Source organism: Carcharodon carcharias, chromosome 9 (assembly GCF_017639515.1).
Source record: "Carcharodon carcharias isolate sCarCar2 chromosome 9, sCarCar2.pri, whole genome shotgun sequence".
Taxonomy (NCBI): Eukaryota; Metazoa; Chordata; class Chondrichthyes; order Lamniformes; family Lamnidae; genus Carcharodon; species Carcharodon carcharias.
The window spans coordinates 8,906,086-8,930,882 of NC_054475.1; the positions used below are offsets into that span (position 1 = coordinate 8,906,086).

Genomic DNA, 24,797 nt, shown 5'->3' on the forward strand with positions numbered 1-24,797 from the left:
TTGCTTTTGTATTTAAGCATGAACAATAAATACATATACTTGAATATAATTGAAAAAGCACATTTTAAAATATGGAACTAGTAGGAATTTTGAGACATTTATCAGACAAATTCTTTGCAAGCACTGTGGCTTAGTTCTTGATCAAGCTTGATGTGTTTGTCCTACCTGTAAGATGACACTATCTGGCTGGATGAAATTGCAGGCAGTCAATGTGGTGAGGATGGTTCGTTGGCAGGATGGCCATAGCCCAAGCAGCTTTCTACCACATGACAGCACACTGGGGAACAAAGCAAGGAAAACAATGTTAATAAGGTGAAAACCATGTACAATAAAAATAAAGAATTGCATTTATAAGGGGCCTTTCACAACCTCAGGGACACCTAATGCACTTTACAGCCAATTAAGTGCTTTTTAAAAAAAACTGTTTGGTTACTGCTGTCATTTGGCATCAGCCATGGCTTAGTGGTTGCACTCATGCCTCTATGAAGCTCAAGTCCCATCCCAGGAACAAAATCTGGGCTGACACTCTCATTGCAGTACTGAGGGAGTGGGCAACTTTAAACTGAGGCCCTGTTTGCACCCTCAGGTGAATATAAAAGATCCAAGGGAACCATTTGAAGAGGAAATGGGAGTTCTTCCTGGTGCCCATATGACCATCACGAAAATATATTATATTTCATTCTCATCTTGCTGGTTACAGGAGCTTGCTGTGTGCAAATTGGCTGTTGTATATCTTGCAATAAAGCAGTGACCATATTTCATTAAAAAATCATTGGCTGAAATAGTTTGGGGTGTTCTGAAGCCGTGAAGATGCTGTACAAATTTAAGTCTTTCTTATCCAGAAAAATCTAGATTTTTCATTCCTCTACCCACTGTGCTACCCATGCTTCTTCCCCATAAGCAGTTTCCTCAAATCCCCATGCTAAAACCAAAAGGGTCTGATGAGCTTGTTGTGGACCAACCTCCCATCCTCCACTCCCATCCTTCAAACTGCCTCATCTCAGTAGATTGGGGTCGGGGCGGGGGAGGGGTGTGCAGTTGGTGGTGGTGAGGCGGAGATTGAAAGGAACAAATACCTTAAAATCATTCAATTTTTAAAAAATGAAATTCAATTGCTTTTGTCTTTCAGAAGCCCAATATGTTTTTGATTATTAAAATCTTTATGGTTTCTAGTAAGGCTTACATGGCTCTAGGAAACAGAAGCATTTATGTGTACTGTATAAAAAGAGATCATTCAGTCCATTATGTCTATGCCAACTGGTTTCAAGTACAATCCAAAACTGACCCTACTGTTCTATACTCTCTCCACAGCCTTGTATTTTTCTTGGTTTCAAATTTTTACCACAAAAGGTACAATGGTCTCTGCCTCAGTTACTTTTTGCAGCAAAACCCTCTAAGCTCAAACAACCTCCATTTAATAAAATTCTTGCACTGTCTGTGACAATCTTAAAATTGATGAACTGGCAGAAATATTTACTGAAACAATACTACTCATATACCATTTTTAAAAGAGAAAAAGAGGTTTCTCTGCTCCAGTGTAAACAGTTCCAGTGTGCAAAATTTCTGATCCCGACTATAGTTCTCCATCTCTGCATCATCCTGGTGAATCTATACTGCACCTTCTCTATGGCCTTAATGACCTTTCCATTAAGGTGCTGCCTCAAAGGCACAAGTAACCATGTGGATACTTAGCAGATCAGAACACTGATGCTACACCACAAAAATTTGGAGAATGGATTAAATAGGAACCAGAACCAAAACAAAGTTAGGACTTAACTTGAAGGAATTTTGACTGTTCTCAGCCCTGATTAAATGATGTAGTTTAAGGACAGGAAACAATATTATCAGTGGAGTCGATATACATTGAATTGCAGGGAACAAGAATAAAGCAGGGAGGTGAAAACACACAAATCAATCAGCATTTGAAAGAGGAATGATAGGTTCATCTTTCAAATTGAAGCTTGCACTCAGTGAAGGGGTGCCAATGGAAACATCAGTCCATCTTTTCTCTTTCATATATGGGCTGGTATGTTGCGAGATTTTGATCGTTATTCATATTCCCAGGATTTTTTCCTCATCTCTCCATGATGCACAATAGCCAGACTCCTTCACCGAGCAGTAATGGAATGGGAAAGGACAGGCTGCTGTGCCAAGTCCTCATCAATATTATCTGCAGTCAGTTTAGCTGCAGGGAGGGAGACACAGCCAAGTTGTCACAGAAGTGATGTTTCTGGAAAATAAAACCACTCCACTAGTTGTGGAGCTATTACTGCCATAGAAACCACCGACATCCCTTACCTGGCCCCCCTCCCCCACCCCATCAGTAAAAAAAAGAAATTATGAAGGTCACAAACTAATATATCAAGAACCCAGCTCTACTCCATAAACAGCAGATTAACTGATAGCCTTGGAGAGTACTGATTGCAATCCAACAGAAGAGGGCACCTTTAAGCAAGGCCAGTCTGAGGACAGGGACAGAGTGTACGTGGGGTAAGCATTTTGAAGTGAAGTTTTTTACAAGAAGGATTAAAGTCCTTCTTTGCTAGCCGCAAACATCCCTGGTGAAATATATTTACCTAATCTCGTATTCTATTACGAGCAGCTGTGGGTCCAATCCATGAAAAAGAAAACTGCCCAAGGTTTCAAGCAAATTGGAAACATCATTCAATAATAGAATGAGGCACGGTGATGATGCAAAGTACTGAACTTTGTTCTACATCTGATCTTTTGTCATCAATACCTGTCTTCATGTTGGGTGCAAAGGTGGAAAATATTTTACCTGCGGTGAAATTGCCTCACCAATAAAACTGGCCAAGCAAATATAATTTTTTTTTAAAAGTTGCATTCATTGAAATTCTGGACATCTCTAACATCCTCCAAAGACAGCAGAGTCCCTTTATCTCTCTCATATCTTTACCAAAGTCTTGTTCAATATTTGTGTAACCCTCTAGCGACCATTTGGCATACATTTCTTTCTCAGCAGCTTTATGCAATACAGCTGTTATTTTGGCCTCAGACTGTGAACTGAGGTGTGGTTTGAATGCGCAATATCCAGTTCAGCAAGGAACGTTCCGGGAATGATCCATGGAAGGGTGGTTTAATATACCCTGCTCTGCAGTATCTGGTATGAGATATTAATCTATGGTCACTGCAACCACAGTCAGAAACATCTGGTTGCTAAAAGCAGATGACTTGTTTACCGGAAACAATTTCTAAATTATAAGCTCAGCTGTGTCAGCTTCAATAGAAAAATGTTAAATTGTATTGTTTTAAATCAAAGATAGAAACAGGAGCCTCTTGGGAGCACCATAATTGGTCTTAATGCACTCCTGGAGTAAACTATTGCCAGGGTTCCTGCCCCCGATTACATATCACGGATTCTTACTGCAAGATGTACCTGTGTGGGCAGCAGTGAGTATTCTCAGGAACTTGCTTCCTAAAGCTCTTTGCTCTGTTAATTACACCTTCTAGGCTTATTTCCCGACTGTACTTTCAGAAAATTCTTGGATCACCATTCTTCAGGTAAAAAGCCCCTGGGATCTTATCCTGTGCTAAAAGCAGTAAATCAGTGTAAGAACATAGGATCTGGCTCAGCTGTAATGCCCTCCATGGCCATGCGCGCACTCACTCATTCTCACCCATGGAGAAAGCTCACTTGAAGAACTGCCAGTGCCAATGGAACAGAACCCCAGTGTAGGTGAGCACTTTTAAGAAGTGGAGCGAGAAAATTGGTATTGACAGAAACTGTTGAAACATCTTTTGAAGATGTGACAAGAAAAGTGGATAATGGGGATCCTGTAGATGCAGTATATCTGGACTTCCAGAAGGCCTTTGATAAGGTGACGCACAAAAGATTAATACACAAGGTAAGATCACATGGAGTTAAGGGTAATATATTAGCTTAGATAGAGGATTGGCTAACCAACAGAAAGCAGAGAGTCGGGATAAATGGGTCTTTTTCTGGATGGCAAGCTGTAACTAGTGGGGTGCCACAGGGTTCAGCCCTTGGGCCCCAACTATTTACAATGACTTGGATTCAGGGATAGAAGGTACTATAGCTAAATTTGCAGATGACACCAAAATAGGTGGGAAAGTAAGTTGCAGTGAAGACATTTACAAATGGATATGGACAGGTTAGGTGAATGGGCCAAAATTTGGCAGAGTTTAACGCGGATAAGTGTGAGGTTATCCATTTTGGTCGGAAGAATAAAAAGGCAACTTATTTTTTAAATGGAGAGAAACTTCAGAATGCTTCAGTGCAGAGGGATCTGGGTGTCCTCGAGCATGAATCGCTGAAAGCTAGTATCCAGGTACAGCAGGTAATAAGGAAGGCAAATGGAATTTTGGCATTTATTGCTAAAGGAATAAAGTATAAAAATAAGGAAGTGCTGTTGCAACTGTACAAGGCATTGGTGAGACCGCACCTGGAATACTGTGCACAGTTTTGGTCCCCTTACTTGAGGAAGGATGTAGTTGCATTGGAGGCGGATCAGAGGAGGTTCACTAAATTGATTCGAGAGATGTGGGGCTTGTCTTATGAGTTTAGGCCTCTACTCGCTAGAGTTTAGAAAGATGAGAGGATATCTAATTGAGGTATATAAGATGCTAAAGGGGATAGACAAAGTAGATGTGGAGCGGATGTTTCCTCTCGTGGGGCATTCTAGAATGAGAGGCCATAGTTTTAGGCTAAGGGGTGGTAGGTTTAAATCAGAGGTGAGGAGGAATTACTTTTCTCAAAGGGTTGTGAATCTGTGGAATTCACTACCTCACAGTGCAGTGGATGCCGGGACACTGAATAAATTTGAGGAGATAGACAGATTTTAAATTAGTAACGGGTTGAAAGGTTATGGGGAGAGGGCGGGAAATTGGAGTTGAGGCTGGAATGAGATCAGCCATGATCGTAATGAGTGGCGGGGCAGGCTCGAGGGGCTGAATTGCCTACTCCTGGTTCTTACGTTATGTTCTTATGTTGTTATGAGCCCAGTGTTTTGTGCCAGGTGCAGAGCAGTGATACACAACCAAAATCCAAATGCCACAAAAGTTGGAAAATCTCTCCAGACTAAAAATCTTATGCTGGCATGTTCTTCCTGTTCACAAAACTTTACTTCCTAATTTTTTGTCATTTTATCTCATTATAAATTCCTATTTCCACATTTAGAATGAAAATTGCCTATGTAAACTAGTCATAGTGTAGCTACAAACTCTGGCTAGTGTTGGTCCTGTATTGTGTCAGTTTTGCATTTTCCAGCTCCCTGAGCCTGTTTAAAGCCTTCCATCTATGTGATCAGGCTCCATTATCCCTTACCCTTTAATCCTGCTCTACCTGATGGCTACACTTGGTTCTGACTCCCATATAAAATGTCACAATTGATTGAATAGTGAACCATTCATCATTTTTATTACCAAAAGTAATTCTCAATCCTGCACATGTGAAAACAGCTGCAGGGTACCCTCAAGATGGCTCTTTTCGCACAGGGTGCTTTTTCTTTCTTGTATCTGATCATAAGCTACTGTGAGGAACACAAGCATTAAATACTGTCCTTGTAGATTACAAAAGCAACGCCATTAGATACATAAGATGAAAAGAATTGAATTTGAGAAGTAAAAATATCCAACAGTGTTTCTATGCTACTTCTGCCTAGTACTAGGTACATCTGGACAATCAGTCATACGTGAATAGCTTGCACTCCTTTGGGGTTACTCAGTCACGTGGGTGACCAGTCAATACACCCTAAGGGTTGGGAAGCTGCTCAATTTAATGTACATAGTTTGCCTCTCAGTCCCTTGACATATCAAGAGAGATGACAGATCTCTTATGCTGTTTCTTATATGGTGCAGCCAAAGACATGCCTGCAGCCTTACAGGTTATGCCCAACATAAATGATCTGTGATCCTTCCAGAACAGTTTATAAGCTCTACCATTGGCAAGTAACTCTGCAGGGTTGATCATAGGCCAAAAATGTTCCAAGGTCTGTCGCACAAGCACGTGGCAAGTGTCAGGATCACTCCAGCAATGTTGTAGGCTTGGTGAGTCAGTCAAAAATGCCATGTATCAGCACTGTAGCAGGTTATTAGCAAGTAGCTTTTTTGTAAATACACAAAGCAATATGTTGAATAATGTCAGTGAAAATATAGATTACACCCACAGAAGAATGCAGTCGTGCTCAAAATCCTACAACTCCCTCCAGAACAACACTGTGGGTGTACCTACACCACATGGACTGTTGTTCATGACAGCTCACCACCATCTTCTCAAGGGCATTTAGCGGTGGGCAATAAATGCTGGCAGAGCCAGCGACACCCACGCCCCATAAATGAATTTTTAAAAATTCATCTATAAGCACTGAACCTGACGTTAAATTGCAGCTCGTTTATTTGCCTGCCCCCACCACCCCCTTCTACTGACCTGCACGGAGACCTTTAAGTACAACCCTGGTTTATTTAACACCAAGAACTTACTGCCTGAAGTTGAAGAGGGGCATGGTCACCCATCCCATTGCTTCCGCCGTGCGCCGCTGTTTGCTGCCTTCAGATGAGCTCCCAGGAGCAGGGACAGGAAACGCATACAGTGTCAGTGTCAAGAGGGTCTCTCGAGGCAGCTGATTAATATTAATGGGAAAACAGATGCTGGAAGAGGCAGAGGAAGACAAAATGAAAAGAAAGCTCAAGTAATCATTTTCAACACTTCTGGCTTGCTTGGCCAGTAACAGGGGTGGACAGGAGGAGGGCTGAGTAGAGTAGCCATGCTGGGGGAATGGCTAAGAGTGGAATAACTGTATGGGATGGGTGTGGAAGGTAAATAGCAGATCAACTGCAAATTGCTTTATATTGGTGTTAATGCCACTGACTCCTGCTACACACTTGGCAGTAGGCTCCAGAGTGAACATTACCAGATTTTTCACAAGTCACACATGAAGGGCAGTCTCTTTGGGTGAGGTACTGGAAGAGATTTTAATGCCTGTGGTATGCACTACAAAACAATTCAGGGAAGGAGATAGAAAAAATAAAGCTAAAAGTCTGAATGGGACAGGTTCGTAGAATGTACAGCCATTCAGTCTAACTGCTTCATGCAGGTGTTTATGCTCCATAGATTGATTTAGTTTTGGTAAACATACTTTTATATGTAGGAGAACAAAGCCTCATTTACTCACTTCTGGTCCCATATAAGGAGATGGAAGAGGTACTTGTAGACGTGAGCTTTCTTGGTCTGCAGTTGACTGCATAGCTCCTTCCCACCATGACTGAGACCACACGACAAATAAAAATCTTCATAACTGATGGAGCCAAAAGAAGGAAGGAAAACAAAGTTTATTTTAAGTCCCATTGACAATATCACCCTCGATCTCCATTCAGCTCCAATGTGCACTGAGCTTTTATGTATAACATTTTTGATCAACCACCTTACTTATCTTCTTTCCGAGTAGCCTGCACCCCGACCTAGTCAAATAGCGGAAGATGCTCTCAAAGTGCATTTGATTATGAGAAATTTGCTTGATTCAGTGATCTCTGCTTTGTACCCCTCTTAGTTTGAAACATAATAAAAATATAAGAAATAAGAGAAGTAAGCCATTTGACCCTTCAAGCCTGCTCCTCATTCATTAAGATCACGGTTGAACTGCTACATCAATGTCATCTTCCTGCACTATCCCAATATCCTACGATTTCCTTAGCATACAAAATCCTGTCAATCCCTATCATGAATGTGCTCAGTGATTGAGCAAACAGAACCCTAGAGGTAGAGAATTCTAAAGATACACAACCCTTTGAAGAAATTTCTCATCTCAGAGCTGAAATGACATGCCCCTTATTCTGAGATATAACCCCTGGTTCTAGATTGCCCAGCCACGAATAAACAGCATCTACCCTGTTAAGTCCCTTAACAATTTTATGTGCTTTAATGAGTTCAGTTCTCATTCTTATAAATTCTAAGGACCTAGTCTACTCATGTCTCTCCATCCAGGACAATTCCCACACCCCAGGAATCAATCTGGTGAACCTACATTAACTCCCTCTAAGGAAAGCACATTCTTACTTAGGGTAAGTAGACTAAAACTTTGCACTAAAACTGTGAGGACCAAAGACCATAACTGTAAAGATGACACAGTACAAATGAAGCACTAACTTTTTTTCCCAGACAAAATGTTGCAGAAATTGGGAACACTCTCTCCCTCAAAAGACTGGGGGGCAATTGGAGTTTTCATGACCAAGACAGGTAGATTTCTTTTGTTAGGTAAGAGCATCAAGGATTATGGAGCAAAGGCAGGAAGCAAAGAATTGAGGTGCAAATCAGCCATGATCAAATCGAATGGTGGAGCAAGGTCAGTGGGGCTGAATGGCCTACTCCTGTTCTAGGTTCCAAACTTAGAGCACTACACCAGATAGTACACCACATCACAACCAGTCTCTTCCATTGCCTAATTAGCCATTATTCACTCCATTCAGGACATTTGTGCTCCCCTGCAAGGCTTAGAAACACTACATCTCTTGTGCTAACTGAAATCCATGCTCTTTCCACAGTGCTGGGGCCATGAATTGCTCAATTATATATAGTCGCTATATATTCAGGAGAGAAAAAGTTGCTCACTGTGTTTATTTAGTTAGCAAGATGAGCATTATTTATTGCAACTGTACAGTTTCTATTTATTAATCAAGGTAATGCACATTGTGAACAAGGTCTATTTCTGCTAAGCCAAAGTGTTTTTTTGTTCAGAAGAATTTGATGTTATTCAACAGCAATTTTAATCAAATAGAACACAAGTCTTGTTCTTGCACCATTTGACTTGAATTAACAGATAGTTTGAATAAAGCAACTTTGAATTGAGGAATAGGCTGTATATACAAAGCAACAATTAATTCTACGGGATTACTCATAGTATAACTCCATATTGCAGCTTTATTTATTTTGCATTGTATGGGTTGTTTTAAGGGTATAGAATTGCTGTCTTTCAGCAGGGTCTGGATTACTCACTGTGTAAGTGAATACATGGAAATGGGCATGGACCAATTCAGACAGAAGTGGAGGATGAACAAAGATAATTGTCGGCCAATTTTGGGAGCATAACAGACCAAGTTCCTGCAGTGGTTTAACGTCAGGGCTGGAAAAGTGGTTTTCATTCCTGCAAGTATAGTCTGTGCTTTTCTACAGCAATTTCATCACACACATACATAAATATATCACACACACACGCATACATACACAGGAGCGTTATTAAACAAAAGTTGACAGCTCCTAGGCAATTATCAAAATGTACAAACACTTTTAGCACTGCAGTAAGTGTAAGTTGGAGAGATTCCTGAAACTCGGTTTAACTTTAAAACTTTGAACGCTAATTCTAAATGGGAGTTGGTAAAATATAAGGGCACCTCATTGCATATATTTATTATTCACAAAATCAAGCAACCTGCTTTTTTTTAAAAAGCAGCCAAACTGAAACCATACTTCTGTTCTCATAGAGTTAAACCACTTCTGATTGACAAAGAAGTGGTGCAGCAGTTTCTGCCCCTCCCCCCTTGAATCTATACCTCGAGGGTAAGTGTGGGAGCCAGCGAGAGGCAGAAGGACATCTGTCCATTGAAGATGCCTGTACAGAAAATGCTTCTCAGCACAGGCCAAGCATGTGACAGGTGCCTGGCGACAAGTAGGGGGCGGATTACATCTGGGGACAAAGGCCAAAGGGCAAACAGAGTTTCCCAGGGTACATCATTTATCAGAGCCAATCGTCAATCAGCATACATTAGAGGCAGACAATGGCAGAGGTCCCAAGGGGCACCATAGTTTCTATCAGCCTTTTCTATCACACGGGGCCTTGGGAAGACAGAGAAAAAAGACACTGTGGGAAGTTTCCCAAGATTCAAACAAACCCCCTCGGCTACTCCAAAGCAAAAAGCAGGTCAACAGGCATTGGCTGATACCTTTACCCTTCATACTGAGGCATGTGTCTGCCATTTGTTAAGAGGCGAGAAAGAAAAAGCAGAAAGGCTATTGTCCCTGTCGCAGCTCCAGCCACAGGCCAGTGCAGAGGATTAACCCTTTCACTGGCCAATTGTGATTACACAGATGCTCTCGAGATCACACTGGCTTCTGCTTTGGACACTTCACCTTGCGCGTGAGATCCAATTTTTTTCTTAGAAGCAGCACATTTATTTGATGGTGTCGCTAAGTACCTACTGGCCACCATCTGTTCACTCAGCATTTCATTCCCAGAATATTGTGTGGACGGCATTAGCCGTTGAACCAGCCACCTTTATCTCATTATAAATTCTTCCTTCCTCTCTCTAAGATGCTGATTTTTCAGTTGCCTGCAGCCAACCAGCACCGTGCCCAAGCTACCAGATTTAATGTGCAAGTCTCGTGGGTGTCGCCTACTTGATCATGAATGGTATCATATCCAATCTTAATGTTACAACAGGAGCACTCTCCCACAACATCGTTGGATAATGAGGCGGACGCTTGGCTGTTTATCCCCTTCCCTACCTCAAGATTAATTGTAGTTTGCGCACCATCACTTTGTTGCAAGTTTAAAGCCTACATCAACTACTTTTCCTTCCCACTATGTGTTATGTGCTGTACAGAGAGCTGTGAGTTGAAATCTCACTAGTCAGTGTAACTAGTTCAAGCTAGAGATTTAAACACCTAATCCAGACTGATGCTTCAGCACTATACTGAGGGAGTGCTGTGTAATTGGAGTTGCCGTGTAATTGGAGGTGCTGTCTTTCTGATGAGATGTTAAACTGATGCCCATTTGCCCTCTCAGGTGGGCATAACAGATCCCAAGGCACTCTCTCAAAGTAGGTTATGTGGTGCCCTGAAATATTTATCTCTCAACTAACACTTAAAACAGATCAGCTGGTCAGTATCACATTGCTGCCTGTGGGATCTTGCTGTGTGGAAATTGGCTGCCGCAATTCGTACATTACCACAGTGACTACACTTCAAAAGTACTTCATGGCTGTAAAACACTTTAGGGTGTCCCAAGGTCATGAAAGGCTCTATAGAAATGCAGGTTCTTCCTTCTCTTTTTGTCACAATCTTTCTTGTCCTGGTTCATCGTTTGCCCTCTCTCAAGTCGCAAGCTCGTGGGTTCAAGCTCCACTCTGGATGCTTCAACATAAAATCTAGGCTGACTCTGCAGTGCAGTACAGAAGGAGCACTGCACTGCTGGAGGTGCCAACTTTAACAGTAAAGAGAAGGAAGTGTTTCAGCCTAGTCTGAATTTAAACCCAGTGCAGAGAGGTGGGCAGATAAAGTAACCAGACTGTGTCAATCTATTGGAACTCAATCTCTGCAAAGAACTCTGTCACTGTGTCCCTAACCGATGATTATGTTTCAATATTTAAAGTGGAATGTTGTCACAGGGTTCTGCTGTACACAGTAAAAGCATCCATCGTTTATGCACAACTTTTATGCAGGAGAACGGCATTCACTGATTTAGGTTTCTTGTGATTGTGGAACCACAGGAAGCCAAGTTATAGCTAATTATATACTGTGGAGAAGTGGTAAGGGGATTTCACAAAGGAATTTGAATTCCCTTTTAATATTCAGTGCTACTACATCATAGAAAGTACTGCAGTGAAAAACTATCTCATTTTCCAGTCTGCCTCTTTTCACTCCTCTTCTCCCAAGCAAAAACGTAGTTGGAAGACTCAGCTTCTGCCAGTAGAATCTTAAATTTTTACAGCATTGAAGAGGTCCATTCAGCCCATAATGCATATGCTGGGTGTCCCAAAAAAAAAACTACCCACCTGGTTCCATTGTTTTTTTCTCTTTCTTCATATCCTTTCCAATACTGGTTTTCAAATATTTCACTTTTAAAAGCTTTTATGGATACTGCTTCTAACACTGTTTCTGGTCAGCACCTCACATGCCAACAATCTCCCAAATAACAAATATTCTCTGAACACCTTAAAAGAACCTTAAATTTTTGTCCTTTATATCCCAATTCATTGGCCCGTGGAAATAATTTTTCATTACATACTTCCATTAAATCTCCTCTTGTCCTTCTTTGTTCTAGAGTTCCAGTTTCTCTAACCACTCCCCATAACCACAGCCCATCATTCCATGTATCAACTTAGTGAACCTCTTCTGCCCCACTCCATGGTTTTGTAATCCTTCTTAAAGTAGGGCATTCAAAACTGGATACAAATATCCTAAATGCTCAAATCAATGGTTTATATGGATTTAGCGTTACCTCTTTGCTTCTGACTCAATAACTCTATTTGTAAAGTAATTCAATATACATGTAGCACTTTGGGATATTTTTGGATAAGGCACTGTAATAACTACAACTATTGCTCTTTGCATCTTCCTTTTCAGTTCCCAAAACATTTTATTGATGACCAGTTCTATCCCATTCTTAATATTAATTAAGTCCACTTATCTTCTTGGGAAAGCTAATGTAGCCCCAAATGGAAATGACCAATGCTTTTCCAGGATACTTGACATGCTGTGTAGATGCCCAAATAACAGAGTAATGGCAGTTTTTATTTGACAGGCTAAACTTAATCTCCTTACCTAGTTGCCCATGAGATGGGAATTCTGTGAGCTGCATAGATGGTGAAACTGAGAGGACTATCAACGAGAGAAGCACTCTGCGTCTGCGCGTCCTTCCGACACGGAACCACTGTGTGGAAATCCGCGTTGAAGCTGTTGCAGTAGAGTTCCACCAGATCCAAGATGGCAGCTGTTAGAGCTTCCCCGATTTTAGCTGTTACACAAGAGAAATAGAGACAGTAATTAATCCTGCTCCATCATCAACACATTGAGCATCAATGTCATACACCACTGAGATTGAGGGGTTTTCCGCTAATGTCTCAGTTGATGGAGGTAACTGAACCAAAGAGATTCTAGCTTTGAACTGCTGGTCTTTGCCATTATAATCTGATCTTAGTCAGTGGTAACTTCTGGGCTACAGAAAGGGAAAAGTCAATCAAAAGTTAATTTTTCTGATCTGTAGTCAATGACTCCTGCCAGTAAAGTACATTTACAGCTGTCAGAAGTGGAAGGGCTAGCACTCACCATCTGGACTTAAACACACATAGAACAGTAAGGTACTATAGGGCACCTAGCACTCATGGAAATGCAAGTAACAGAAATTAGAACCTTTAGAGAGACCAAAAAAAGGAGCTGAGAAAGACTTAAAATCAAGTTCATTTCGCAGGAAAAAAAATGGTTCTCAAGAAGCTACAAAATGTTAGTCGCCCTAAAAGGTACACATTCTATGCTCAATTTTCTATAAGCTGGAGGTTTGTTCCCTGAAGCCACTTCTTAAAGATTCTGGTGAAAGTCTGAAACAATCATCCCATGGGTTTTCAATTCTGGAAGATTTCTAGGAATGATACGGTATTACATTTGGAACTCTTTTCCCCAAAGCCCAGAGAAGTTTATTTCTCATGGTGAAAGTTAACCAGAGGATGGCGGAATGCAATTCGCAATGACATGAAAGCTAAAAAGCTGACCGCTCTTTTTGAATGGGAAATGGGAAATCCACCGCAGTCTACTGAAAGTTTTACAGAATCAAAATAATGACAACTGTGATGCAGTTGGAATTAGGCATTGTAGGGTACAATTAGTTTATAGTTTAAACAACCCAGGTTAAATTTTCCACCCACCCACAGTCCTCTCCCCTGGTATACAATTCCATTGGTATCAACAGCCATCCAGTGCCTCACCACAGCACCCATTCTTAATCTGGGACAGTATCCAAGAGGGTCAACGCAACAGAGATTGTTCTGCTCCTCACATGTCATCTAGCATGAGCCAGGATGGGCAAAGAGGGTATTCAATAACAAGTCAGAGTGCAGTAACTTGGTTGATTCTCCTCACCTAAGTCACTGAGATGCCAGATGGGTCAACAATTGAACCCAGTACCTTGATCGGTAATCCTCAGAATTTCACTGACTGTTGTCTTTAACCCATTCAGCCCGAGGGAAGAAATGTTGCAACTTTTACAAAAATAAAATCCAGCATTACAGTCAGTAAAATCGGCGAGGAAACAAGCATCATTTCTAAGCAGTGGTGGACTACCACATTTTGCTATATTGTATATAACCTGCACTTATCCAAATGGATATAGAAATGCTGTATGGATGCATGTACGGTATAGCCTAGATTCATTTAAGGGCAAGCTAGTTAAGTATATGAGGCAGAAGGGAAGACAGGGTTATGCTGATGGAGTTAGATGAGGAATAAGGCTCGAGTGGAGCATAAACACAGAGCGGACTGGTTTCCATTGCTCCATCATTGGCAGCCATGGTCTCAGCTGTCTGGGCCCTAAGCTCTGAAATTCCTTCCCCAGTTCCTTCTTCTGTGTCTCTACTTCTCTTTCTCCCTTCAAGATGTTCCTTAAAACTAACCTCGGAGCAAGCTTTCAGCCATCTGCTGTTGTTGTTGGGTCAAATGGTTTGTTTCTGTGCTGTATATCTACGTACTTTTCATTTTTTTTTTGGTATGAATTTCAAGAACCAAAGCAGCTGATTATTTAAGGATAAAAACAAAAAACTGCGGATTCTGGAAATCCAAAACAAAAACAGAATTACCTGGACAAACTCAGTAAGTCTGGCAGCATCTGGTCATGAGGACTCGAAACGTCAACTCTTTTCTTCTCCGCCGATGCTGCCAGACCTGCTGAGTTTGTCCAGGTAATTCTGTTTTTGTTTTGCAGCTGATTATTTAATCCTTTCCTGATCTCAGTCATTTCCTTCTAGCAACTTTAACAGGCATTCACAAAAAGGCATTCACTCAATTCAGTTTCTGCTGCTAAATATTATAGGAACCTTCAGTATGCTGGCTTTGACCATGATGATCACCTGATTTCTCACTTAGCAATACAAACCAGAATGACCTAGCCTCAATTCCTAGTCTGTGTTTGGTCAGGTGATTCAGCTGGAGAGCCACGATGGGGGTCAGCATCCCCTGGGTTATGGAAAGGGTTGGGGGAGGAATTAGGTCACATCTACCACTGATTGCAATCTAGTGATTTCTGATGGACAAAAGTACATGTGCACACATCAGATGAGGACCAAATTGGGCTTGGATGTGATACCTTCAACAGTTGAACAGCTTTCTAGCACACTCACGTGGAAGAATGACCACTTATGCAAGATTGATGATGTCCACAGTACCTTCAGAGGTGAACTTTTGGGACAGGGTGTTAGAGAAGAGGTTGAAAAGCTGAAATGAGCATGAATACAAGGTAGAAATTCACGTGCAATCAGCTAAGGACCATAGAGTCACCAATGGAATTGATAGGTACAAAGTGACCTTTCACCTTTTTGGGCCCTAGGATTCAGGACTGTTAGAGAAATGAAGACTTCCTCTTCAATAGTGGGCACTCAACCAATACTGCTCCTATTTTCCACATTGTTCAGACGGACCATTGTGGAGCTAAGTGTTGGTTGGGTGCAATATCTGGATGCACTATTCTGTAACACAAAAAGTAATCTCTTATGCTTCAGACCACTGAGTGTTCCTTTGGGCAATGACTAGGGCCATCACGGAATTAAGTGGAATATGACACATTCAATGACTCTTATTTCCTCCTCCTGATGGGCTCTACGTTCAGAATCAACTATTAACATACAAAGCTATTGAAAAGTCCAATCCCTTACCTCTGTTCTCTCTTACTGTCAGCGAGCTGGGATCCTGGAGAGTTATGAAAGAAAACACATTAGCCATCCTGTTACAAATTGCAGGAAGTAATAATTTGTACTTCAAGTTCTCTCTGTCCAATCTATTCTCAACTTCAACAGCAATGTAGATATTTTGAGTCAGAAATTGCTGGTATTTAATCATTAAGTATAAATACTTAATATATTATTTAGAAACATACAAGCATCAGAAGTTTTAATTAGGAATTTCACCAAATTGCATCCAGTCAGTCACAGGGCAACAGAGAAAGAGCGAAATATTTACGTTTACATAGCAATTTCACAACTCAGGAGCACCCAAAAGACTTTACGGCCAATGAAGCTCTTTTGAAGTGTAGTCACTGTTGTTATGTAGGATAGTTGGCAGCCAATTTGCTTGCGGCAAACTCCCAAAACAGCAGTGAATGGACAAATAATAAAAACAGAAAATGCTGGAAATACTCAGCAGAGTCTGGCAGCATTTGTGGAAAGAGAAGCAGGGTTAATGTTTCAGGTCAATGAGCTATCTTCAGAAAAGACTCAAAAGCGTCATTAATCTGAAACGTTGGGCGCAATCTCGTGGAGGCAACGGGGGTATCGGCCGCCGTCAGACACCCTCATCGCCTCTTTTCAGGAAGGTCCAGAGCATTTTGTGACACTTAAGCAATTAACAGGACAGCAGCAGGTCTTTCCCCAAGATCAAGGATCCTGGGGCTGTAATTCTGCCCACCGAAAGTTGTTGGCTAATCAAAGGTTTTTAAAGGTTAACAGGTGTAGGCAGAATGTGGAGTTGAGGCCACAATCAGATCAGCCATGATCTTATTAAATGGTGGAGCAGGCTCAAGGGGTCAAATGGCATAGTCCTGCTCCTAATTCATATGTTCGTATGTAAGACCGGCAGCCCTTCTGTACTCAACAGCGCCACAGTGCAGTGGCTGCTGCTGGTATGACACCCACTCAAGGCCTCAGATTGAAGAGGGATCCAGGCACAGCTGAGTGATGGTGGAAAGATTGTTGAGGCTCGGGGGGGGGGGGGGGATATGGATTGGCATGGGCAGGCGGGCAGCTCTCAGTGGGCCTTCCCTCTTCTTGGTGCCGGGTCCCTTGATCACTAAATGCCTTTGAACGAAGAGCGCACTCCCTCCCTTCACAAAGGAGCCTGCACGCCAGAGTTTGCTTGTCATGCTGCATGCATGACAACTCCACACAACCCCCCAACTTCAGCCCCACTCTCACCGCCCAATGCCATGGGCTGAGGCCTTTTAGTGGACATTAATAGCCCACTTAAGGGGACTCAATTGGCAGCAGGGTGGGAAGGCTGTCCACAAGCCTTCTCGCCACAGACATAATCAGGGTGGAGGTGGGAAAGTGGCAGGGTCCTTACCTGGCACACTCCCACCCGATTAAATGCCCCACTGCCACCAAATTTGCCACAGGGGAGGGCACAAGATTCTGCCCATTAACTCTGTTTCTCTCTCCACAGATGCTGTTAGGCCTGCAGTGTATTTCTAGCATCCACAGTATTTTATTTCTTTTCCACTACTTTGTTCTATGTGAATAGGGTCCTTTCACTAGTTGTATGGAAGCCAGGATAACCATGCATATCAAGAGCAGAAATTCAACGAAGAGTCGCATGGCTAGCCCCAAGTGTCAGATTCTGAGTTATAAGGAGATAGCAGAGAAACGCAGACTTTTCAGCCTTGAAAGTAGGAGTTAGAGGAATGATCTTATAGGCTTTTACAAGATAGTGAGCAGTATGGAAAAGGCCAAGATATCATAACCAATTAAGGACAAGGGGACAGTGGTCCCAACAATAAAGGGCAAAATTAGGACTGATACAACAACAAATTGCATTTATGGTGCACCCTTGATGTAGTAAAACTTCCCTTGGCCTTTGACGTCAGAACAAATTCTTCACATAAGCTGTCATCAACAAGTGTAATGAACTCCCAGAAAGAGTAATGGAGGTAAGAAATCTGGAATTCAGGAAGGAGAGGGGGTGGTATTTTATTGAAAGTGATGAACTAAGGTGGGGCAAATAAATTCCTCATCTGCATTTTTCATGTGATTTCATTGCTTTTTTTGAAATAAAAAGTGAGCATGACAAGAGTGCTAAGATGCACATAGACCGCCAAGTCTGGCCAGGGTCACAGGTAAAAGGGAAGTGGGCTACAAATAGATTCTACACCTTAGTGCGTGTATCACTGTTTAATAAAACACTCTGCAGGAGATTCTTGATGGGGCAGGGAGCAGACAAGGGCAGCTCCTACAATTATCATACAAGTGTACTCATCATTGACTGTACAGTGAGTTGGACTTCCAGAGGAACCCAGCTTCTTGCTAATCTCAGAAAGGGGACAGATGGTTGGAAATGGATTCTGCATCAATTCCTTCCTGGCACAAACAGTGCCGATTCTGTGTCTTAACCGTGTTAAAAGTTCATTTACATCTCAATTATTTGAAATGTGAACAAATTTCAAAATACAACGGCTGAAAGCAATAGTTTCTCTTAGTCTGAAACCTGCAACTCATAAAGAGCGGTCCTCAAGTTAATTGTAAACACACTTGCTTTGATGTTGCTTACTGTAAACGAAAGACATTAACTTCTGTTTTTAAAATTAGCAGATTGGGTGGCACGGTGGGTTAAGTAGCTTCACCTTCCACCCAGAGTTCAACCCAGACTCATTAGGGTGAAAGTCCAATCTGTCCACCTGCTGTAAAGATCCTAGGTGAAATGTGTTTTATCCTGTGTTCTAGTGAGCTCACAGAGCCTCGCTCTGCTTGAGGAATAGACACTCGGGAGATACAAGGTAGCTGACTTGTGAAGCCTTATCCAAATGTGAGTCGTCAGCTCTAAAGATAACAAAATTAATAAAATCACAGGTAAATGACTTGGAAAACGTAACCTATTACAGTAAATTTGGCTGTGGCTCAGGGGGCAACATGCTTGCCTGCCACTCAGTCAGAAGGTCGCTGATTCAAGTTTCACTCCAGAGACTTGAGTGCTTAATCCATCAAGGCTGTGATACACCGTGTAGTACAGAGGGAGTGCAGCAGTGTCAGAGGTGACACGCTCAGATGAGACATCAAACCATGGCTCCGGCTGCACCCTCCGGTGGACATAAAAGATTTCATGACACTATTTCAAAGAAAACAAGGGAGTTCAACATGATGTCCTGGCCAAAATCTAACCCTCAGTCAACATCACTAAAGTAAATAGCAGATTTCTGGTCATCTGTGTTAGTGCTGTGGCAAACTGTCTGCCGTATTTCCTATATTTCAACAGCGACTACACTTCAAAAGTGTTTAATAGGCTGTAAAGTGCTTTGGGATACCGTGAGGTTGTGAAAGGTGCTTTTGAAATGCATATTCTTTGTTTATTTCTCGCACTGCTCAAGAAAACACTAGAAAAGTTTTCTATCAACAGCCAGGAAGGGTATAACAGAGACTGTGGTGTGAGCCAGGAACAGGGTAAATGTCATCTTGAGGTAGCAGATTAGCACAAAACTTGCCACCAGGAAACAGTAGCATATATAAAAATAGCCCAAAAAATTTTTTTTAAATTTCCCAATCAGAGATATTCACTTGTCATTTGAGTTCCTTTAATCAGTGCTAACCAAAACATGATGAGAGCTGCTGATAGAAGCATCAACTGCATTTCGGAGTTAAGTAGTAACTGGAAGTCTATTTCCGCACCTTCTGTATCCTGGGGTGCAGCCGAGAGGGGCAGGGCGGCAGCTGATTCAAGGCATTGGTAATCTCCTGTGTTTCGACTAAGGCAAGTGCGTTGCAAATGGCCATCACAGACTGTACCACCCTCTCAGCCTTCTGTGAATGATCGACCTGCAAGCAACAAGAATATAACTAATTAACAAGAGAAACAGCAACGCGCCCAAGACCTCCCTTGCTCAGTAATTGTACGCAGTGAATACAATAGACTCTTCACAGGGCTAAGCGAAATTGCTTCCATCATTGAGACCTGATACCCTAGTAAAAGTAACCTTTGTAGTCTTTGACTCCGACAGGCGAGGTACTACCTAAGGCTAAAGGTTATGAGCCACATCAACCCCAAACCAGAATGAAAACAAATATTCTATGTGGAGTGCTGTACTATTTAAAGATGTTATTCTTCATAAGAGATGTTAAACAGGAGTCCTTGGACATTTTTCTCAATTATCTCACAGTCACGGCTAGAGCACAAATTACACTAGCAGACCAAGTCCCTTATGAATCATAAACTACAGGGTTGAATTTCTAATATAAAAGCAAAAAAACTGCGGATGCAGGAAATCCAAAACAAAACAGAATTACCTGGAAAAACTCAGCAGGTCTGGCAGCATCGGTGGAGAAGAAAAGAGTTTCGAGTCCTTGTGACCCTTCAACAGAACTAAGTGAATCCAAGCTAATTCCAAGCCACTAATATCAGTGCAATCTGGGCAGAATTAGCTGAATCAGAGCAAAAGGCCAGGGGATTTTAAAAATAAGTGAGTCGTGCCCAAAGCAACTTATGGTCATACATTCTGCAATGCTTTATATCCTAGTTTAGAGTTCAATTCACCGGCGTTCATCCCACAAACAAAGTTGACCACACCCATATTCCACCCCCTGCCTCCCAGATAAATTGTAGGATTCCACCAAACGCACTGATTTGGGAAGGTTCTTCAAATTACACTCACTTTTCTAGATGCACAGGTATTAGGAGGCACATTTTAAAAGATTTTTCATATCAAAAAATATTTAAGAAACCTACTGAAGTACACTATGAGATTATGAAACAGTTCAATACAGTTTTTAAAAATCATCTTCAGTGATTTTAAATCAGATTATTCACAGATGGTGGAGTAGACACTGACTAAAACTACATGTTTTTAGCAATAAGCACATTTAATCCATTACTGGATTAATAAAACGGTACCAGATTGCCACTCATCTAAGAAAACATTTTAATAAAAAGAAAAAACATGTTCTATTTTGCTGCCCAATTACAGTGGTTCATTGAAGATTTTACATTTGCGATCACGCACATAAATTTTATTGGAAACTTGAACTGTAACCTAAACAGCACAATTTTCAGCAATTTTCCCATTGCACTCAAAGTGAAAGGTCTACCCCCACAACTTTACTGACCACTGCACACTGGTTAGTGCTGGGAATGACAGAAGCATAGGCTTTGGGCAAAGGCAAGGTAAGACCTGCTACTGCTGTTCTGCGCTCCTGCCAACACTCACTGTTGAAGCCAAAAATATAAAGGATGGCTTCTTGGATAAGGTGCCAAAGGGCTACTGAAGCTTTAGAACCTGGAAAGAGGAGTCAGGAGAAAGGAAAAAAATGAAGGAAAATTTCAAGGGAACACAAGGAACAAAGTTATCTCTCTTAGCAGGGATGAGAGTGAACAGTTTTACTGGTTTAACTGAAATGCTCAAGATTGTTGTGCAGCTAACGCAGCATTAACACGGGCCTACCCACGGCACCAAACAAAAGGTTCTCAGAGCCTCCTCTTGTTGCCATGCAACCTACCTCAGCCAGCAGAAAGTTATCCACCTCATTTTGATAGGTGTCAAAGAGGAGGGTCAGAGCTTGCCTGCATGAAATTAGAAACACAGTTAATGAACCGGCAGTAAAATCGTTCCTTGTATCTAAACTGAGGCAGACAGAACAGCTGTTATTTGTTGTATCCATTACACAGACCCTCTCACATGCACACACTGTAGGCAGAGATGAGATATACTGGCAATTACTATTCTCTTTTACAAATAGCTCATTGTAAGGAGAGACACACCAGGAGTTAGACAGATACATTAGTTCTTGGAGTTACATAGGAGTTACATATAAATACAGGTGAAATATCAGGCATTATCAATGTCGATAACAGAGTGTGAAACACACACAGACTGACCACTGTTGACTGCACTGCTCTCTCACCTGGTAATCGTCTGTTTTAAGGGCCTCTCTTGCAGGTGTATGAAATGGTTAAGAGTTGATTGACTCTGGTCATCATTGACCTGTGAAAATAGAGTGTCAATTGTCACATACATAAGTCAGTCGATCTGTTCTTTGTGGGGAGGGGTTAAAGTGGGAAGAGTAGCTGCACCAAGGAAAGTGGGGTCTATAGTTTGACAAGATGCAACTCACAAAAGCGAGGCAGTGTCATAAACAGTGAGAGGAAAAAAAACCTCTTATAACCTCATTCTATCCATGCCCACTTGCCCCCTGCCTCATGTAGAAGCCAATCACAGCCAAGCCAAACATAGCTAGAAAATCAAAGTTTAAACATGCCTCCCTGCCTCCTACATGAAAAGGTACTTGAAGTCATCTCTACCCAGCTTATATAGCACCACACACACACCAGTCTCTTTGCCTTCATATGCCAATCTGATGTGAAAAGAAAGATTGTCCCTTTGTGTGCTCCCAGCATTGAGCCTCCCTGTCTGAAGTGCATATTACAATATTACATGCAGCAGCTCTGAAACCTGCTGTGTCCACACTTGGCAGGGTGGCCAACCCCCCCAGGAATTGGAGATTAAACCCCAGAAAACAGCCATGGAGAAAAGTCATTTGGGCACAAGAAAAAAAGAGTGCTTCTTCATTTTCGTGGAACTTTTTAATTTATTAGTTATGAGAATCTTAGAAGACTGAGGTCATGAAACCCCCGTGATACATCCAGAGTCAGTACCCCTAACCCTTGATGTTCACATTCACTAAACTTGTCAGCACTGAGTACAGGGTAGCAGGTACAGCCCCTTGTACATTAGATGTCTATCTTCAAGAATCCACAACATCATCTTAAATTTATTATAGATGTCACATGTTGCTTATTTGGGCATCATCTTTCCATCACGCCTCCAGAGATACCTCAAAAGGATTTCCTGTTATTCAATTAGCTGTCACAAAAACACTCTGCCACATTTCTGTCATGAGATAGAGCTTGAAAAACTCCAGTTCCCCAACTCTATACTCTATCCACCATCTAGGTGTTTCTTCAGTCCAATCATAGATGCACTTATTTTAAAACCTCATTTTTAAAAAAAAAACATTGTGATTTTTTAAAAATGTTACGTCAAGGGTTTTTCTGCCTTTTAATCTCCTGCCTTGCTCCAAAATTTAAAATCCAATTTACTATGTCGTCATTCCGTTGCTCACCTCTTCACCTGCTGCTGGAGCCTCGAGGTACAATCCCTCCAGACATATTTTCTTAGATATAGGAGCCATTTAAAAAATAAATTACAAACATCTGGGTTTCTATTTCTGTGCCTCTCTCAGGAGATTACATGGTTGCTGAAGGGTCTGAATAATCTAGTCCTGATTCTCCAGCCATCATGGGCATGGAAAAGGCTTGATGGACAAGCTTGTCTGTTCCTGCCCATCATTCTCATATGCGTGTCAGCTTCTGGAGTGAACCTGCTCTCCGCCTTTGTATTGCATTGTATTGCAGCCAGATTTGCTGACGATGCAAAGATAAGTAGAAAAGGATGCTGTGAGGAGGACAAAGTTTGCAAAGGGATATAGATAGGTTACGAGTAAGCAAAAATGTGGCTGATGGAGTATAATGTGGGAAAACATGGGGTTGTACAGCTTCACAAAAACAAAAATAGTCTGTATGACTCTTCGTCAGAACTAAGGAAAATTAGAAATGAGATGAAATATAAGCTGGTTGAGGGGGGGGGGGGGGCGGCAACGGGAAGTGGTGGTGGTGGTGCCGGGACAGGTAGAGCTGGATAGAGGGCCAGTGATAGGTGGAGGCAAAGAAGAGCTTGCCAAAGATGTCATAGACAAAAGGGTGTTGGTGGTGATATTAGCTATGGAATGTGCTAATGATGACATTAGGGTAGAAAGCAGGACGAGCAAGTGACAGATAGCCCTAGTGGGGGTGGGGTAGAGGGAAGGGATCGAAATGGGCTAAAAGGTGGAGATAAAACAATGAATGGAAATACATTTAAAAATAATAGAAATAGGTGGGAAAAGAAAAATATATATAAAAAACATATTAAAAATATATAAGTTATTGGAAAAAGGGGATCGGAAAGGGGGTGGGGATGGAGGAGAGAGTTCATGATCTGAGGCTGTTGAACTCAATGTTAAGTCCAGAAGGCTGTAAAGTGCCTAATTGGAAGATGAGGTGCTGTTCCTCCACTTTGCGTTGAGCTTCACTGGAACATTGCAGCAGACCAAGGACGGACATGTGGGCATGAGAGCAGGGTGGTGTGTTGAAATGGCAAGCCACAGGGAGGTCTGGGTCATGCTTGCGGACAGACCAAAGGTGTTCTGCAAAGCGGTCACCCGGTCTGCGTTTGGTCTCTCCGATGTTCAGGAAACCGCATTGGAAGCAGCGAATGCAGTAGACTAAATTGAGGGAAGTGCAAGTGAGATGCTGCTTCACTTGAAAGGAGTGTTTGGGCCCTTGGACAGTGAGGATGGGGGAAGAAAGGGGCAGGTGTTGCACCATCTGTGGTTGCATGGGAAAGTGCCGTGGGAGAGGGTTGAGATGTAGGGGGTGATGGAGGAGTGGACCAGGGTGCCCACCGGGGGTGTTGAAGGGAAGATGTGTTTGGTGGTGGCATCATGCTGGAGTTGGCGGAAATGGCAGAGGATGATCCTTTGATTTCAGAGGCTGGTGGGGTGATAAGTGCGGACAAGGGGGACCTTATCATGGTTCTGGGAGGGAGAGGAAGGTGTCATGATCTTATTCAATGGCAGAGCAGGCCCGAGGGGCCAAATAGTCTATTCTTGCTCTTATTTCTAACCTTCTTATTTCTTATGTTCTACTGCCCTGACTGTTGCCTCCAGGGTCCCCTCTAGTTTCTTTTTGGCTACAGGATATGGCGCATTATTGTTTGTGTTCAAGACATGCCTCAGTTGGTAGTCTCTGAGTCAGAAGGTTTCTGGTTCAAGTCCCACCCCAGAGACCTGAGCACAAAAATCAAGGTTGACACTCCCATGCTCTGGAGTGCTGCACTGTCGGAGGGACTCTCTTTAGGTGGGCAGAAAAAAATCCCATGGCATTATTTCGAAGAAGAGCAAAGGAGTTGTCCCCAGTGTCCTGACCAATAATTATTCCCAATCCAACATCGCAAAACAGATTATCTGGTCATTACCACATTACTATTTGTGGAAGCTTGCTGTGTGCAAAGTGGCTGCCACATTTCTTACATTATGACAGAGGCTACACTTCAAAA

General features: G+C 42.1%; 1 protein-coding gene across 1 annotated transcript in view; it reads right to left on the bottom strand.

The window, feature by feature from the left end:
* Positions 1-24,797, bottom strand: part of pik3c2b (phosphatidylinositol-4-phosphate 3-kinase, catalytic subunit type 2 beta) — a 159,549-nt gene that overhangs the window by 79,717 nt on the left and 55,035 nt on the right. The window contains exons 7-14 of the mRNA XM_041195258.1: positions 21,547-21,626; positions 21,142-21,205; positions 19,321-19,467; positions 15,607-15,640; positions 12,512-12,704; positions 7,152-7,274; positions 6,460-6,627; positions 166-277 (exon numbers count right to left, since the gene is read on the bottom strand). Coding sequence (XP_041051192.1) covers positions 166-277; positions 6,460-6,627; positions 7,152-7,274; positions 12,512-12,704; positions 15,607-15,640; positions 19,321-19,467; positions 21,142-21,205; positions 21,547-21,626 — 921 coding nt within the window. The remainder of the gene's footprint in view (positions 1-165; positions 278-6,459; positions 6,628-7,151; positions 7,275-12,511; positions 12,705-15,606; positions 15,641-19,320; positions 19,468-21,141; positions 21,206-21,546; positions 21,627-24,797) is intronic.